The 18,707-nt window shown below is 47.8% G+C and overlaps 1 protein-coding gene across 32 annotated transcripts in view; it reads left to right on the top strand.

Annotated features, from left to right (window-relative positions):
- Positions 1-18,707, top strand: part of LOC105187420 (uncharacterized) — a 215,875-nt gene that overhangs the window by 175,849 nt on the left and 21,319 nt on the right. For 7 of the 32 annotated variants that reach the window (XM_025299105.1, XM_025299106.1, XM_025299111.1 and 4 more), the window contains 8 exons: positions 2,285-2,422; positions 5,307-5,478; positions 7,266-7,421; positions 11,607-11,752; positions 13,886-13,939; positions 14,269-14,337; positions 15,300-15,389; positions 16,601-16,663. In XM_025299105.1, coding sequence (XP_025154890.1) covers positions 2,285-2,422; positions 5,307-5,478; positions 7,266-7,421; positions 11,607-11,752; positions 13,886-13,939; positions 14,269-14,337; positions 15,300-15,389; positions 16,601-16,663 — 888 coding nt within the window. The remainder of the gene's footprint in view (positions 1-2,284; positions 2,423-5,306; positions 5,479-7,265; positions 7,422-11,606; positions 11,753-13,885; positions 13,940-14,268; positions 14,338-15,299; positions 15,390-16,600; positions 16,664-18,707) is intronic. The other 25 variants (XM_025299108.1, XM_025299133.1, XM_025299109.1 and 22 more) reach the window with 24 other exon arrangements.

Genomic DNA, 18,707 nt, shown 5'->3' with positions numbered 1-18,707 from the left:
CAGCGCATCATCCCCTCGTCCTGTCTCTCTCGCCTTTGATATCAGGGAACAGGTATGCCAAGTTCCCGCTGATTCCGACGAATTCGCTCGCGAATTCCTCGATATCTCGAGCGGTTGGGCCGCTTCGCAAAAGGACCCGCCGAGCGGCGTCGCCGTCCGATCAGTGGTGAGAGATCAGTCGGATCGGCTCGGTCGCGAGAACGAGTTGGATGATCGAATTGGCCGCTTTTCCCGGCGGACCAAGAACCTCCGCAAAAAGTGCCCCGCAAAAAGTTTCTCAGTCCCCGACTTTGAAATTAAATTTTGGACGAAATGATAGCTCATGATGAGACATTGATCGCAAAAAAGTTTCACATCGAGCATACGATTGGTTGCAGAGATATCAAAGTGGTCGTTACCTACCACTACTAAGGAAGTTTGAGCCTAATAATAACGTTTCATCGCACGAATTTTTGCGAAATTCAGTATCTACGGGTTCTTTGAGTTGCTTATTACGAATTCGACGTCAGGTTAAAAAAATTCAAGATGGCGGATGGTAATATGGGCGAAAGGTGACTCAATAAGAACCAGACTACGGAATCCTTAGGATCCTCCAGGATCCTGATATCCACGCTGCGTTACATGGACTTACTAGGACCCGATAGTATTGGGACCTGATGTCCAGATGAGGTTAACCTGATCAGGACCATGGGATAAATTTCTAGTCGTGTAATGACCACTTTGACCCTCTACATCTTTGAAATCAATGCTCAACGTGAAACTTTTCTGTAACTAACGTCTCATCGTGAACTATCTTTTGGCATGAAATTCGATTCCAAACTCGAGGACCGAAAAACGGGCAAAAAATCGAGCCTTAGGCGTCGCTCGCGCGTGCGCAGAAATTTCGCATTCGGCAGCTCGTGAGAGATTCTGGTCGCCTTAACCTTAGCCGCAAGCCTCGAACGCCACGAACGCTTGAACCATCCATCCATCCATCCATCCATCGAGCCGGCGAGAGTCCGAGCGCTGCGACGTACAAAGAAATCCCGCGAAGCCATCTCCCTCTTTTGTCTCATCCGGGCGTTCCCGAAAATTGGTCGAATCGAGTCGGCTAGGCAGCAGCGAGAACTTGGCAGCGAGAAGCCGTGAGAGGGACAAATCGCCGCAAATTGACGCAGCGACGCGGCCGCGGTAAATCCGTCGGCGTCGCCGCGATTACACGCGTCTTTTCCCCGAGATCATCCCCCAACCCCCCCACCTCCGCCTCCGACTCGACCAATTTTTCTCGACGCACGTACATCCTCGTGCTTTGAGCTTGAGCTGCGCATATATACACCCGCGCGCACACACACACACACACACGCACAGACACGCAATCGCTCTCTCCATTCTTCATGTTTCCGATCAACAATGTTGCAAGGTCGTTCCGACTCCCGATCGTTCACGCAGATCGTTACGACCGAGTCGTAGTTACGGCCGAGCGCCATTCGAGCCACTACTCAAAAACGCTCAGCAAGCTAGCCGCCGAAGAGGGAAAGGATGGCCTCGTTCACGACGCCGCGCCGTTGCGAGCGAGTTCTCCGCGCGCGTTGTCGCGCGAGAGAAACGCTCTCAGCGCGGCCACCTAACTGAGCCGCCAAAAGGAAGAGACGCCGTCGTGACGCGCGAACGGTCGATCATGCGCGGCCTGTCCTGATTCGAATCGCTATGACCAAGTGGATCGGAACATAAAGCACGGACGACGTACTGTAAGCTGTCGCAGGGAACGCGAGCAGCGCTTATTGGCTTGTTGGTCGCTGAACAAGCGCATTTCTCCCGACGCTTCAGCTACTGCGACGCGAGCGAGAAGTGCACGTATGTAAAAGTCGACAAGCTGTCGAGCGTGTAAATTTCAACGGCAATCGCGTGACGAACAACGCCGACGCGGAAAATCCGAAAACGCGTCCTTTTCACGTCCCGCCTCTGCGATCCCGCGCGGAAGGGGATTATCGCGCGCTGCGTGGCTTTGGGTCGTACGTTGCCGTCCGCGACGGTAACATGGTATCTCGCGGACACTCGCGGGCGAAATTCACGAGCTGAATCCTTACGAGGAGATCCCCGCGAGAAAAAGATCCGCGTGGAGGGAAAGGAGAGAGGAGGAATGGAAGATCGCCGCGCAACAACCGCGCGCGCGAACGGGACTCCGTGTCTTGTTCACTTCTGCATGTGCACTGAACGTCGAAACCGCTTAGCGAGATGGCGACTTGACAACGCGAGACGCGCATCGGAGCACCTGGGTACATTGGTTTTTTGTTTGGTTTTTTGGATGGTTGGATAGGTGGTGGCGGGGTGCCGCCGGCCAAGCCGCTTCGCAGCTACCAGTGTGGTAAGAGTCCCCTTGGAAGCCTCGGGGGCTCGGCGCGCTTCTCTAGAGACAGCTCGGTCTCCCTCTATAGTATACCAGGTCAGTAGTATCCTTAAACATTCGTCAGACACTCCAGAGCTCGATCGCCGCCGCCGCCGCCGCCGCCGCGACGATCGATGTGTACGGCCGCGACACGCTCGCTCGCGCATCTGGACTACTCTGCTCTGATAACGCGCGCTGCTGATAACTGATAAGAAGGGAGAACGCAGCGCGGGCACCACTCGCGCGTTCGTCGAAACCGCACTCGAGAAATAAAGCGTCGTCCCGAAATAGAGCGAAAGTCCCTGTAAGAAAGTAATGGAAAGTAGTGGTGAATTTCCGCGGACGATTCTCTCCCACGCGCGGATAGAATAATTTCCACGCGGGCTAATTGACGGGTGATAATCAGCTGTCGCGATCGCGAACGGGCTAACGACTAACGACTCGCGCGCTTGCTGCAAGTAACCAACTTGTTAGCCGGGTTAGCGGTTAATTAACGCGAGTTGATGCATGTCTCGCGAGACGACGGCTGAGATAAAAGAGAGCGACACTCGCGCGCCCTCGCGGACCAAATTCCTCCGTCTGGCGGTGCGATCCGGCGAAACAGACAATTCGCGGAGGAGACGTCGAGCATGGGAATGTTACAGACAAACGATGACGGTCGAGCGGCGGCGCGCACACGCGCGAATGCGGCCGCGCGCTGTCCCGCGCGCACACACCGTGGCAAGTTTTACACGATTTTCAGTTAAGGACTTTTATCGTAATGCAATTTGCCCCGAAAACGATACGCCGTAGACTGTGTGTACGGCTTGTGAATTTTGTTCACAGCATAACAGCAAGCGCGCGACGCACCAGTTGCGTGCGCGCAGCGAAACGAAATTCCGACCATCCGACGCGAGATGCAATTGCTCGTCTCTCTGCTGAATTTCCTTTTTTTTCCGAACAATATGAGACAATGGCTGTTCACCGATGCTTTCGTCGCGGGAACTCGGGCAGGAGAATTGGTTGACGAGTCTTTGTCGACACACGGTACAGATTAATCGGCCGTTCTGACGGATTAATCGACCTTTCTTCGAACGACCGAAACGAACGCTCCTTTTGTGGAAGGGCCCAAGCATTATTACAACACGTCGAACGCGGCATGTAATGACACGTAGAGAGCCGCGGGTAAAATCGAGAGACGCCAAATTCCCCCCTTGTGTGTCTTATGTGTGATGTAACGATGGCGACATTGCGTCTATCGCTAATGAGGAGAAGCCAAGGTGGCCGATTGTTTGGAGCGTGGTAAATCCCTGAAATTGGCAGTTACGATTAGTCCGGTCGAGTCGAGCCAAGTTTTAATTGAACGACCTCGAGACCGTGGAGATAGTGTTGGGAATAAATGGGAATGGACGGATGGAATTGAAACGTTTCGAATTCGCGCCGGGGCGAACTTGAAATGACGTTGGCGTGTTGCGCGCGAGAGGGTATTGTTACGAAAATTCATCCGGGGGGCAAAAATCCCGGTGTAATCAACTTCTCGTTGCGTTTCATTCCTTCTTCAACTTTTGTTCCATGTGTCCAACCAACTATCGCGCGGAAACGCGCATTTGTTACGTGCCGTGTATTGTTTTACACACACACACACACACACACACATATATATATATATATATATATGCGTTATTACAAAAATCATTTGTTTCGATGTTTATCCCCTCCGATATGTGTCGCTTGCGATAATAGAATTTTCAATTATTAATTCGATATTTTTTTACTGTTTCCATTCGCTCGTGAAATATTCAAAACAGTACTACTGTGGTCCGCTTCACCTTCTCACTCGTTACATTGTATATTTATCCCGATGTTGATAACTTCTCCGTCTTAAATTTCTCGCATCTCTATTCGTATCGATACACCCTCTGACAATTTTTGTCCTCGACGTTTCGAGTGCGATCTCTCGATCCCGAAGAGAATGATTCGATGATATGCCAGCCTGAAATTGAATCTCGCCCTCACGTTATTAATTACGATCCGTACGTAGATATCGAAAGACCGCAAAGTCACTACAACTGCTGTGCGACAGCAGCTCGATATATTCCCAACACTAGAGCTGTAAGACTCCCCCCCCTCCCTCCCTCCCTCCCTCCCCCACTGAGAACCTCCAGAGACTTTTTGCGTGTGTCGTTTCCTTCGTACGACGCTATGCGATATCATAATGTATAGGAAGAGCAACATCTTTCACCTCATTTTTCATCCGCTCTCCCGCTGTCACTCGAGAGCCGTAGATTGTGTGGGCCTCCCGTAAGAAGCACGATCGTGAAAAATCTCTTCTCTCACTCCCCTCTCTCCCCCCCCCTCCCCATTACGATGACTGATAAATGACATTCGTTCACATTCGTTATCGGGACATCCTCTGCGACACGGTCTCTCCATCATAATTTCATTTGCACGTTCGCGCACCACAAGACCCATCGAGGCATCGAGCGTCACGCATAGATAACAAAACATGGATCAAGAGAATCATATTCACGAGAGAACAAGAAAAGCGCGCGAACAAATATCTGTGCAATCGATTCTTCCTTGTCAGGTTGTCAGGAAAATAATCGCCGATGTCAGTCTGTTTCTTTGCCATCAAACCCTTGTTGTCTCTTATTACGATATAAATGTAAACCACATATATTATAATGTATAAATCTAAATATTCGTTCCTTACTTCTCATACTTACCGATTTCAGTGTGTTGTTGTACGTATATATTATTTCTAGTAGCTAGACACAACACTTTGTGTTGTCGATGTTTGCGAATGCCGAGCAGAGCGATCGGTCATTGTTTTCCGACTGACCTAATAAAAAAAAAGGAGAAAAAAGATATTTAACGTGTATACAAGACAAGGAAGAGAAGGTCCCATGGGAATTTGATTAGCCTCTACTAATACGCATTATACTGATCTAAATATCCACAGATCGGCTACACGGCGAAAGCGGATACATGAGCAGCCCCGAGCGCGGCGGCGGGGTCGGTTCCGGAAGCGGAAGATACCCACCCGGGCCTTACAGCGCCGGCAGCAGCTACGAAGACCCGTATTACTCGCAATATTCGGGAACTGTCACTCCCGTAATCGACGAAGAAGCCAGGTAACCGGAGTTCCACGCACTTTCGCGGAATAACGACTCGCCATCGCACGCAACCCCACTAAAAAGAGTGAGAGAGAGAGAGAGAGAGAGAGAGAGAGAGAGAGAGAGAGAGGGAGAGGATGGTGATGTCGTTGTAACAAATTCCCGTATTTCGGACCGCGCGGAATGTCCCAGATGTCACGCGTTGATTTCTTCCCATTCGCAGAGCATACTGGATCGACTTGAAGTTTATCCGCGCGAGGCTCGTAAATAATTTATTATGATTTAAGATTTGAAATACGCGAGACGACAAGACGTAAAAAGAAACTTTATCATTCGCCTGTAGAAAAAAATGAAAAGTTGCTCGTGGTACCACCACGAGTATCCTCATATTTTCGCCAAGAGTAATTGTGCGCGAATACCCTAGGAGGCCTGGATAAAAAAATGCGGGGACTCTGGGATAGTCTGCGTATGCGTGTGAATTCCATTAGGGGAAACAGCTATACGTATAATTTATCCGATTGCAACGAGGAATTGGCTGTCTCATCCCGTGAAAATCCATTTCACTCACATTTTCAGACATGTATTTCCAAACGTGGACGTTTCCGAGCGCTCACCGGAGAAGCGTGCCACCGTGGTATAGAGAATATATTTTTGATTTTATATCAATATATCGGAATTAGCGCGGAGCCTGCATTAAACGGCGGATTACAGTGTTGTCAACAAACACACACACATACAGCCGTCGACATTGCTCCGTTGCAGCGAATTATATTCCCGATTAAATCAACCAGCGCGTGTCAATTAGCCGCGTATTTACTCGACGCTCTTGACCAAACAATTTTAATAACACATCTCGAGGTATAACAATGGATTCTGTTAACGTGTAATTTTCGCATAACGCGAGAGAACATCCGTTACATCCGCTCTCGTGGGCACACAAGGGCGGATGTAAGGGCGAAAAAATTCCCCCTTAACTCGCGCGACAACTTGTTTCAATAATTAAATATTTATTTACCAGCTTGCGTTTCTTCAATTGCTCCTCACCCCCCCCCCCCTCACCCCCGCTGTTGTGTTCACCACCTCTTTCACGCTCCTCGTTCACGCTCTCTGCACCTCGAACGATGTTCGCGTAAATTCGGCGAATCGCGCCGAAGAGGCGTCAGAAACATATGAAACATTATCGCTTCGTGAAAAGAGCAACTGCGACAGAGATTTTCAGAGACTTTGGGACAAACCCCGTGGTCTCTCCCAAAGAGATAGGAATCACCAGCGTGACGTAAAAACCGTTCTACTTTCAGTCTCATAAATCCAAGCGGTCGTGGTTTTCCATCACTCTTACTCGAGTCGACTCGAGATCGTTTCAGCGCGTAGATCGCTCGGAATCTCGGCTAATCACCGATTATGAACACGGAGCGGAGTGTGTGCGAAGGGTCAAAGCCCACGCCGATTACCTTTCCAGCACTCCCTCCCTTACCATCCCTTACCCTCATATTATGTCTCGTCTGTCGCAAGACGTCGTAAATTCAGCGGCGCTTTTCCTCGCGCACCTCGTACAATCCGACTGAATAAACTCTGTTCGACCGGAAGCTAGCTCCCAACCCTCCCAGCACCCTCTCTCCCGCCAGTGGTCGCGAGCAACCCCTGTACGAGCAAAACGACATCGTTGTCGTCGTCTCCGTCACCACCACCACCACCGTATCCCCCCCTCCCCCGTCGTCCTACCTTCCGTGCGACCGACCCTCGTCTGGTCTCCGCACAACCGCCGCCAGTTAGATGTCTGATAGCGTGGATGTGTATGTCTGTTGTGGGTGGTGCAGCGATACGGAGCTGTTGGAGGAATCGTACAGCCTTTACGGCGTGAAACCACCGGGGCGTCCGCCGTCTGGTCCCCCGCGGTCCCCGTTTCCTCCGGGTGCACCACCCCCTCTGCCACCCGGCGGACAGAGCTACGACGCTACTCGGTACTGCACCCACGCACACACACTCTGTCGCCTGCGTGTTTGTCTTGCGTAGAGGCCTGCCTGCCTGCCTGCGGAATAAAAGGAAATGTGAAAGAGAAAAGAAAAGAGAGAGCAAGAGAGAGAGAGAGAGCAAGATAGAGGGATATATTTATAGAGAAAGGGGGAGAGAATGGAAACCGCTGGCGAAAACCGTGCCACGACCGGCTGGCTGGCTGGCTGGCTGGCTGGCTGACTGACTGACTGACTAGATGGCTGGCTCTGGCTGGATGCTTGCGAATGAGTACGAGTTGCACGAGTGTCGTTTCGAAGCGAGCCCCCGGAACGCGTAACAGCGGCGAATCCGGGATTTCGCGTTGGCAAAAGTCTCCCCCGAGGTCCCTCCCCCGAGCCCGAGCGAAAAATGCCTCGGTGGTTTTCGCTTGTAATCAAGGGTGGGGATCCGCTCGCGCTCGCGTTTCCGCTCATTACGATTTCATTTCAATGTCGGTCGATCCTGACAAACAACGAGCCGCGTCTCGGCGGCTAGAGCTTCCTTAAATAATGAACAGAGAAAGTCGCGCCACCCAGCTTAGAAAATAAGACATTTCAGGTAATTCCACTTTGCCACTTTGTTGGGCTGGATTCGCCGCTGAAGCGGGGATAGGTACGTTTGCACGTGATTGTTGACGTTGACGAATAGTGAGCCGCGGCAGCCGCGAAACGACGAGAAAACGCGCGCGCACGCTCGAGACGCGAATTTCCTTCACGCTGGAAACGATCATAAGCCGAGCGTCTGTCTATTCATTCTCGGCGGGTGATCGTGAGATCTAAAGCGAAATTTCGCTGCGCAATTAATAGCGAGATGTGTAAGGAAATGGAGCTTCGTACACGGAAGATTCTCTTTTCTCTTCTCTTAAGGACGAATGAATTTGAATTATATAGCATTTCATTTCATGCACAGAGCTTCATGTTTTGTGATAGACGCTGAAAATTAATAAATATTGAGAAACGTATTCCTTCGCCGCGACAGGAATTACTTGCAAGTACGAAACGATCGTCGATCACGTCTTCCGTCGTTTCCATGGTAACGTTAATATACGATTAATAGCCTATTCGTTTGTGCCGGACGACGGCAGAATCTCGTGCAAAAGTCATATATCGCACTGATCGGATGGAGGATCGGAATATTTCTGTGCTATAAAATTACGGTTTGGAGCTTGGATGTTGAAATGCAATATTGACCGGTATCCACCGCTGCTCAATTACAGGAAGTGGATAGTAGTCATCCAGATCAATCGCTAATTTTTATTTCCCATTCGTACAATGTAAGCGATACGAATTTCCAGCGTATTTGCCCGGCGAACAGCATTCGCAAAATTTACACGGACGTTTCACGCGGTCTCTATCGCGGCTCTTGTTGCGCGATCAAACTGTTTCAATACGCAACTTGTGGAATTCTCGCGCGGATAGCTATCTATCCAGATCCAGAAATTTGTCCCTTCAGGACTAAGCCGATTATGCCGAACAAACGCAACGTTCACGCTCGCGAAGTATCAAATTTCGCCGATCAGACTGGAACAGTGGAATCGATTTCTGTTTGCGAAGCTTCCATCATCCATCAGGAGCTCGATGAGATTTGAAGGGGCAGGAATTTGCTGACAAAAATTTCTCGTGTCAAAAGAGATAGGCATTTGTATTATCCGCACGCTGCTCTACCTCCTTCCCTACACGAAGCAAGGCAACGCTATTAAACGTAACGAGTCGCCCGCAAATGCATGTTGTAGCGTAATATGTCCGGGCATCTCGATCGAGTTATCGCGAGAGAGATGCCACTGGCAATCTCGTCGGGTCATACTCGGGTTCGCACGAGGCAAAGTGGGATCGATCGGTGGCACGATTTCAGCGAATCTGTATGCGAAAGGCAAAGAAAAGAGAGAAAATCCAAAATTGTCCGGAATCGAAGAATCTAAAACTAGGAAAGAAAAGAAAAAAAGACGAAGAGCTATTTCCGATTTTTCGTTTTTCCGGATCGATCTTCACCCTTTCCCTCTCTTTCCACCGCACCGCGCCCGATCCCTCCGCACTGTACATATCTATATCGTATCTATTTTAACGCGACGCCTACGTATTTTCTGGGACGTTTTGTACATTATATTCGCGAATACCAAGTACACTCTGTATCGCTCGAAAAACAAGATGCGTGTGTGTGTGTGTATGTGTGTGTGTGTATATATATATACTGTATGTGTAAATATCTTCAATATGACTCGAATAATATGTATGATAAATGGAAGTGTAACTTGCACCCTCGGTGGAATGCAGCATGCCGACTAGCGATCGTAGACGAGAATGCATTGATTATATACAGGGTGTGTCGAGCGTATCGCAGTGAAAAACAGATCGACACAGAGGCGAATTGCTAAATTGAATCGATATACACGCCTCGGAGTGAATTCGATGAACGACGCGACGCGCAACGACGGACGATCCCGTGAAATTCTCGACGATATTTATTCTGCGACGACCGCTCGCGGATGGTATAGTTGCATCGAGTGATCGCTATTGCAGAGCGCTAAATCGTCGGCTTCATGTCTCTGCGGAATCCTCTCAATTTTGTATAGTGCATTTTTGTGTCGCCGTACTTTGCCTCGTAATTACTCTCTCTCTCTCTCTCTCTCTCTCTCTCTCTCCCTCTCTCTCTCTCCCTCTCGCGTTTTCGAGATTTTCATCTGCAATACGTCTTTGTTAATGCCGAAAGTGTTTGGGAGCTGTCGCCGGGCATTCGCCAGCGCTCGCGAGAAAACTTTTTAGACGGAATTGATACCGTATGATGGAACGAGGTGTATTAGAGAGAGAGAGAGAGAGAGAGAGAGGGAGAGAACCGTAGATATCCGAATACACACAGGATCGCCGAGTCGAAAACTTACTTTATCCCGCGCGACTTGACGCGCAAAAGTTATTACATCCGAGCCGAAATTGATCGAGAGCCGCGCGCGAACATCTTGCGAGCGCGATCTGATATACGCGCCCCGCGTACGTCACACATGTATCACCCTGTATATGATTTTATGTACGTACTGTCACCGTGACGTAGATTGGGCACTGCCGTCACTTGTCATGCGAAGCGATAGATGCACGTGATTAGCATCGTGTTATGTTATGTGACTCGTATCCATTTTCACCGGATGGGAAACACGCTCGAGGACAAAGTTTTTAGGTGTCGGGTGCACCCTCGAGCGTCGACGAGAGTCGTTTCACGTGAAACTCCCGGTGAAAATGGATCTGTACAGAGTCTGTGGTCTCTATTTTTATTGTTAGTATGTCGTGACATACACACACACACACACACACACACACACAATGTCTCGCTCGTCTAGGTCAAATGGTGCCATTAATCGTGCCATTGGATTAACAGTAACAAGTAGACGCTGAGTTAAATATATTATTGATTAAATGTGCGCAGAGAGACGAGTTCGAAAGAAACACACGCGATGTACACGTATGAGATGTGTATCGTTCATTTAATATCGTTAATCGCTCGCTCGATATACCATTGTATTCTCTCTTTTACGCGAAACTAATCGCACAATTCCATTGCGATCGTCATTTTATATCGTCGTTACATGATATTCAGCTGACCACAATCATATTCATCATCAGTATTATAATGTCGTTAGTAAGAGAGTTTCGCACAAAATCTCATTTGATTTCGGAAGCATTGGTAATCGAATCGTTCTACAAATAATATTTATCCGTCAGTTTATATATTCGCAATAAATTACGCGCGCGTTACATTATTTGTGCCTGAGACTGAGACGAGGGAACTAAGAGCCAAAACAGCGAGACACGATTCTCAGTATTTTATAATCGCGGATAATCTTTTTTCGTGCGCTTTAACGAGCGCCATTCCGATTCCGGCCGATATCAATTCACGTCCGTCACAGTGAAAACAAGACAGTCTTTCTATTCACGTATTTGACACAGCTTACGTTACTTCACTTCACTTCGACGCACGAAATTATTCGACGGCAATGTGCCGCGATATGTGCAATAGGTATTTACTTAAAGTGACTGTAATCTATCTCGAATGTTATGCTGTCCGTCGAAAGAGAAAATGAGCTCGTAACTGTCTCCACTTTTAGAGCGACGAACGTCGCTAAGTTGCTCGTTACTCCATTCCCTGACCGAGAATTATTTGTCACACAGGATAAGGGTGGAGCACATGGAGAGACAACTGGCCAACCTGACCGGACTCGTGCAGAAAGCTCTGACGCACGCCCCGCACACCAGTCCTTCGCCGCGAGAGTACTTGCAAGTCCCACCAGGACGTGATCCCTACACAAGAGCCGCAGGTACGTTTTCCATAAAACTCCCGCGGCTTCACTCTCTCTCTCTCTCTCTCTCTCTGGGTTTCCTTCTATACTTTCCATTTCACTGTCACAGTAACAGCATTTTCCTTGGTTACTTCGTTTTTTTTCATTCACGATAACACGAGACGATAACCACTCGAATGTAACGGGGATAAATTAAACGTTTCGTTGATTTCTCATAGAAATCATCTGCAATTTGGCGCGATCTTTTTGTAACAATTTGACGACGATAAAGAAACGATAGTGGAAAAATTGATCATTTTTATCTCTGTAGAAATTATATTTCTGTGTTGCGAAAGATCGTCAACACCCAGACATCAGGCAGCCAAAAAACTAATACACAAATTTCTTGAACACTTGAAAAGGAAGAAAAGAAAAGGACTAAAATCTCTTCACCTAATCAGCGGTCGCTCCCTCAATTGCAGATAAGTTCAATGAAAGCCGATTAAATTGTTCTTGCTGTTCTTACAACACAAGTTTCACGCAACTCTGTCGTCGTAGTTTAATATACTGGGACTTTTTGTCCCGAAGACAATCGACACGCGTTTTAGCGATGTCGCTCTTTGTTAATTTCCCTCCAAACATTTCATTGCTTATTTTACAGAAGAATTAGCGCATTTTCACTTAATTCACCAAGATAGTTTCAGCTAGGAAGCATACGAGACTGCTAGACCTCACACTAAGTAGTCTCTACTAATATTCATCTGTCCGTTTCATCCGTGCCTGTTCATCCATCCACTTCATCGTCTTTCGACCACTTTCAGTCATCTCGAAACTACGGTTCTTAGTAATATCATCACGCCGGAAGTGCATCGGGGTCGATAGTCGATAACTAGCAGTTAATAATCGGGCGATCACGTCGACACTTTTATCAGACCGCCGTGTTGAAGTATTTACGATGACATCTTAATAATTCAAGAATTCAAGAAAGGAGAAGTAAGCGCCAGACGAGTCATCTTTCGCAAAAATTATCGAACGATCGCTGTATTGCCGAAATCGTATATATATAGCTATATAGGAAAGACAGAGGAACAAACGACAAAGGTAAAAATAGAGACGGAAAAAAGAATTTGTTCGAGAGAATTTGTTACATCACACAGAAGGAAAATTTAGAGAGCGTACTAATACTAACAAAAAGAAAAATTGGCGGAACCGCGTGGCGCATATTTTGTGTTTCCAGTCTACGAGTCGTGATAAACGCCGTGGTCGCCTCCCGGATAAGCTAAAATTCACCGAAACGACACAACCTTAGATATAAACGTGCATACATATATATATTGCATACATACATGCGGCTATACATGTATATTGGAAGATTTTATGCCGTGAGCTACGCGCCAGCAACAATATGCCATATGTCATATCCAGCGTTTCCAGTGTTTCAAAACCGCACGGAAAGCTACAGAATATTCGGGTGTATCGCTAAACAGCGCCATATTCGGAATGCGCATCGATATCGCGAGCGCGACGGCATTAATTTCTTGATAATTAAACAGTGCAGCAAGCGCGAGTGTTACGCGAAACGTCATAAGCCGGGTAGTCTTTGCATGTTTTAGGCAAATTCGATGACGTCGTTGATGCAAATCTTCCGCAATGGAGAACTATATAGCAGTCTCGGTCATTGCGAGCGCGATCGAATCTGATATCCCATAATTGTACACGCGACTCAACTGTTCCCTGTTCATCGCGAGACATTTTGAGAGATGGAGTCGACTCAACTTTTCTCAACTTTTCGACGCAACTTGCTCAATTCTGCACTCGATGCGCGAACAACTAAAGCCGCTACAATGCAGCCGCGTATTGTCAACAAATTCCGACCGAATAATGTTTGACGGAATCTAAAAACGGATGGCGCACGATCAGGGACGGAATGACATCAGAGCCTCGTAAAATCGATTTTGTTAAATCGCGTCCACCGGCTCTCCACGCGGCTCGCGTATCTGCAAAAGAAAAACTTTCGTGCTGCAAGCTTGCCATATTTGAGGACGTTGAGTTTGATTAGCGTAGTTTTCGACGGGGGTCATATAGTTGCCCGGCGATGTAGCCTCACGGACTGAACTCTCCTGAAACCCTGCTGTACAACTGCTTTGTTATTCCGACTAACGCACACACCAGGCGCCGGGGATGAGTTCGACAAACACTCTAGCTCCAGCTCTGCCTCACTGCCAGGTGTGTCTCTCTCTCTCTCTCTCTCATCTTCTTCTATCTTCTATTCACCTCCGAATCACTGTATTACCGCTACTTATATTTATACATATATATACGTATATATATATATATATATATATATATATATATATATATATATATACACATTTATATATGTATATATGTATATTACGGTCACTTGATCTATTTTTACATCTTTATATACATATCTATACGCATATATACACACACACACATATATATATATATATATATATATATATGTATACTTTTAACGTTGTCTTTATCTTTATCGCCGTTAATAAAGCGCGTATCCTTTAAAATTCAAGTGTCTCAACCTGCCGTTACAGATGACTCGTACTTAAGGACTGACGTTAAACCGCCAAAATTAGGCAAAGGTGCGCTTCAATATATGTTTCTTTCTTACATGCACTTGTCCAAATGCTCTCTCTCTCTCTCTCTCTCTCTTTTTCTCGCTGCATCACCGCCTCTTATCTTCTTATCTCGTTATCACCGCCGCATAATCACGCTCTCACATCACCCCCACCGTTCGCACTCGAGCGAAACGCCTCCTTGGTTTTGCGATAAATCCATTGATAAGTCCGGGTATCGAGATTCGCGAGTAAATTTCGAACTGCCATTAAGTTTGAACGCTCGTGATTACCTTCCGTCCACTTATCGCCTATGATTATGCGTGGTTTCGCCCCTCCGTTGATTTCCTTTTCGTTTTCCGTTCCATTGAAATGCCGCCCTGAAAAGGCCAATTCACTCGGTCGACCGTTTCTCACGACACGCCATATTTCCTGCAATCAGCTTCGATTTTTGTTTGCACGATGCACACGCCAAGGTCTCCGCAATTCCACGATCGTTTAAGCCAGCGCCGGCCTTAGGGGTAATCCAGAGCAACGGTTTACTCCGAGATTAGAGGTTGCAAAATAATGTCCCACGCGATCTCGCTAATCGGAATATCCCGAAACCAATTCAACTTCCGAAGTTAACTCGAATCGCGGCGGAACAGGAAAACTCTTGTCTTACAACTCTGCGACCGCTTTCTGGGACTTTTCAACTTCATCTCCGTTTCTTTTTCTTTGTTTTTTTTTTTCTTTCTTTCTTTCTTACGACGACGTCCAATTGAGAATGAGAATGAGCGAGCGAGAAAAGGGGAGAAAAGGGGAATAATATATCGAGTATATACTTTTACGCTCCTAAAGCCGAGGCTGGCTTCGCCCCTACATGTGTCGCGCACACTCTATCGAGAACCGTCCGGGCCGAAAACGCGGGCACACGTTTTACGTATTACGCTTCTTACGCTTGACGCACATTTACCACGCAAAAATATGCTGATCAACATCTATTCCAGACAAGTCGGTGTCGTTTGAAAAGTCAGTGTCCTTCAGTGACGAGCCACCAGACATGAACTCCCCTAAACAGCATTCCCCGCAACATGCAGGTAACGGCTAAGCGCACGTCACGTAAAACGCAAAACTTATGCTAAGCACGCTGTAAGGCCAGAATAGACCGAGTTACATGTCGTTAGAATACCCGTCGAGGAAGTGGTAGGACGTTTATCCGAGCATTAGAGCGGCGCAGCGCGTCTCGCGCACGAGAAAACTTTTTACTTTACGGCGGCTCCGCTGTGAAGTAAAGAAATTTCTCTTCTCATTTCGGCGAAGTCGGACGAATGTAGATGCTAAAATTCCGGTTTACTTGTTCTCTCTCTCTCTCTCTCTCTCTCTCTCTCTCTCTCTCTCTCTCTCTCTCTCTCTCTCTCTCTCTGTCTCTCTCTCTCTCTCTCTCTCTCTCTCTCTCTCTCTCTCTGTCTCTCTCTCTCTCTCTCTCTCTCTCTCTCTCTCTGTCTCTCTCTCTCTTTCTCTCTCTCTCTCTCTCTCTCTCTCTCTCTCTCTCTCTCTCACTCGAACGGGTTCCTGTGCTCGCACACAGACAAACAGGATGGACAGGAGGACGTCCGTTCAATCGGCGTGACTGTTTATCCTGTCGTGACGACAATACCGATCTCTTCTTGCTGAAACGCTAAAACTTGCGTAGCGTAGCTCCGAGAAACAATACGACACGGAATATCGAATAGTGCAATTGAACGTTTCGCAAGGAGCTCGAGCAGAAATCGGATTTACAGATTTGCAGCCGTGGGATATTATCGAGGGACGCATTCGAGGCATTCGATGCCGATTGAAACCGCCGCGAGTAGACACGGCCTGTAATTATCGGAATCTGTATTGCTGTCTTTTCTTTTTTTCCAAATCTTGCAAAGTACCCGCGTGATTCACGCTCTCGATCCCGATCGGTGCTCACGTTAAACGTTCCCTTTCCGACGCGTTTGCGCGACACGCAGACCTACCTAACTAACAATTCTAAACGAAAAATTGTTTTTGGCGATACGCGGCAGCATTGGATATTCGCCCGATTGGATATTGTTTCTCCGTCAGTTTCCGTTATGCTACAACAAGTGTCGAATATGAGCGTGCTCTAGTCGCGAGGGTTACTTACTTATAGTTGTTAAGAAAATTCAGTCTAATCGAAAGAAGGTCTCCCGAGAGTGAATGGATATTTATGACAGAATGTCGATCCTCTCGCGGTAACGAATACTAACGCAATAATCTCTAACACCTTCTCGTACGATTCTGCAATGCCTACCACGACTAGCGGACACAAAACCTACGAAACCGGCAATCAAATCCTCCACGTTGCCGAGGATGTCGTCGCAAGGTAAAGCTTTCCCCGTGTTTCTCTATTAGGACTGGAACTGTTGGAAGCACCTGCGCGTCTGCTCGAACATGCCCAACACATCAGTTGTTATTTATTATTATTATTATTATTATTATTATTATTATTATTATTATTATTATTACATTACACGTTGCTCTTTTTCGGATAAATTTCTCCTTTTCTCGTTAAAAAGTTGTAACTTTTTCTCTCAGAGTGTAAAATATCCGTGTCCTCAAGCACGAAATATAGGAATATACTTTTCCATGCAATGGCGGTAACGGGATCGCTGCGGGATGGCAGCGGCTCGAACGCTGGTGGATGTTACGCACGATTCGAACAGTTCCAGTCTCGGTGTCAACGCTTCTCCCTTATGTGTCTCACGCTGTGTCCACCGTGTTTGTGTGTTACTCGTAATCAGCGTCGTTCCAAGTCTTTGATACGATCTTCTTCCGTCGTTCCGTTTCGAGCTCTTGTGTCTTATTGATTTGTGTTCCTCGTCCGCCCTGGGGCGACACTGTATGGAGGGCACCGGAAAATTGTAAGTCCACTTTCAAATAAAAGCCGAGACGAGCGTTGCACGTCGACGTAGCTAGGATTACACGGATTAATGTGTTCGTTTCCATATAAATCGATTTTCAAGGTATGCCGTGCGAGGAGGTTTAGTCCAGGCGGAACGGGGAAATAACGAGTAACGAGTTAATCAAGCGCTGTACATAGAGACAGAGAGAGAGAGAGAGAGAGAGAGAGAGAGAAAGCGCATGCCTTTTTTTTATGTAAAATTCATCGAAATCGCATAAAGTGTCAATCTCACGGAGGTTACTCCCATAAAATGTCGCGCTCGGCAATAGCGAGTGTTGACGTTCACTCGATGAATCGAGAGTTCAGCATCTTCCTCTTTCTCTTTTTCTGCCTCTCCTCGAAATTGTATCGCGCGAGAAGAATCACAACTCAAACGAGAAAAATTCACGTCTCATCTCCCAATGGAAGGCATCTCTCTCTCTCTCTCTCTCTCTCTCCTGGCTTTCGATCGGTACTCTAAGTAACATCGACCGATGATGGAGGCGAGACTGTGCCCTTTTCTACGTGCCCTTCATATGTCATCGCATTTTTCGCGAACGATCAACTTATCTCGCGGACATCACGCGTCTCTCCGCGCGGGACAATCCACGCGTCGCGTCGCGTTGTTTCTCACGAGACATTTCTGACGAATATATTCTCCGGGTTTGTTCGATGTTCTCATCCTTCGCGCAAAATGCTTCTCTCTCTCTCTCTCTCTCTCTCTCTCTCTCTTTCCTCTCTTCTTCAGAGACGGAGCAATACGTCACGCCAGCATATCAGACGCCGATCGCGCGAAAAGAGCGTCGCGACAATACTCGCTCCTCGGTCCTAAATTCATTCTTTATTCTCGGTCCAATTCTCGGTCGCCGGGGCGGATATTTTTATTTGTCCCGCCGGAACGACGTCGCCTGTCTCTCACTGTCGCGCGTATCATGAGATCGCTTCATATGGCATCGCGTCCCGCGGAACATTTGTCGCGGCGCGGCTCGCCGCGTCGTGAATTCGTTCTCTCCCGCGCGAGAGTGCTCCGGTCGCGAAAGAGGTCGCATCGGATAACTTCGACGTGCACCGGCAACAAACCAGCGTGTAACAGCCCCAACGCGTGAGGCCTGGCCGAGACTTCTCCGCAGGGCGCAGGGTGTTGTGTGTTCCTTGTGGGACACCTCGGTAAAATGGTATAACTCACGGTATGAGCTCAAGGCTGTCACGCCGGCCGGTCTCTCTCTCTCTCTCTCTCTCTCTCTCTCTCTGTGTGCACACATTATTCCGGCGTCGTTTACGGAGTGAACTCATCATTCACGAATCACTCACGTACAGCGCACAGCGGGACGTATCACGCATACCACCACGCACCCGGTCCTCTTCTCCATTTGAAGCATCAGCGGCGATATTTTCATCCGCCAGTTAGGCCATCCGTCGTGTCCTTTGCTCTTCCGCTCTCCTGCCTTTCGTCATCCGCCCAATCAAACCGCGGCCAATAAAAGTG

Source organism: Harpegnathos saltator, unplaced genomic scaffold (genome assembly GCF_003227715.2).
Source record: "Harpegnathos saltator strain DR-91 unplaced genomic scaffold, Hsal_v8.6 scaffold252, whole genome shotgun sequence".
NCBI classification, from domain to species: domain Eukaryota; kingdom Metazoa; phylum Arthropoda; class Insecta; order Hymenoptera; family Formicidae; genus Harpegnathos; species Harpegnathos saltator.
The sequence above is the reverse complement of the archived record's forward strand: the minus strand, read 5'-3'. Positions and strand labels throughout refer to the sequence as shown.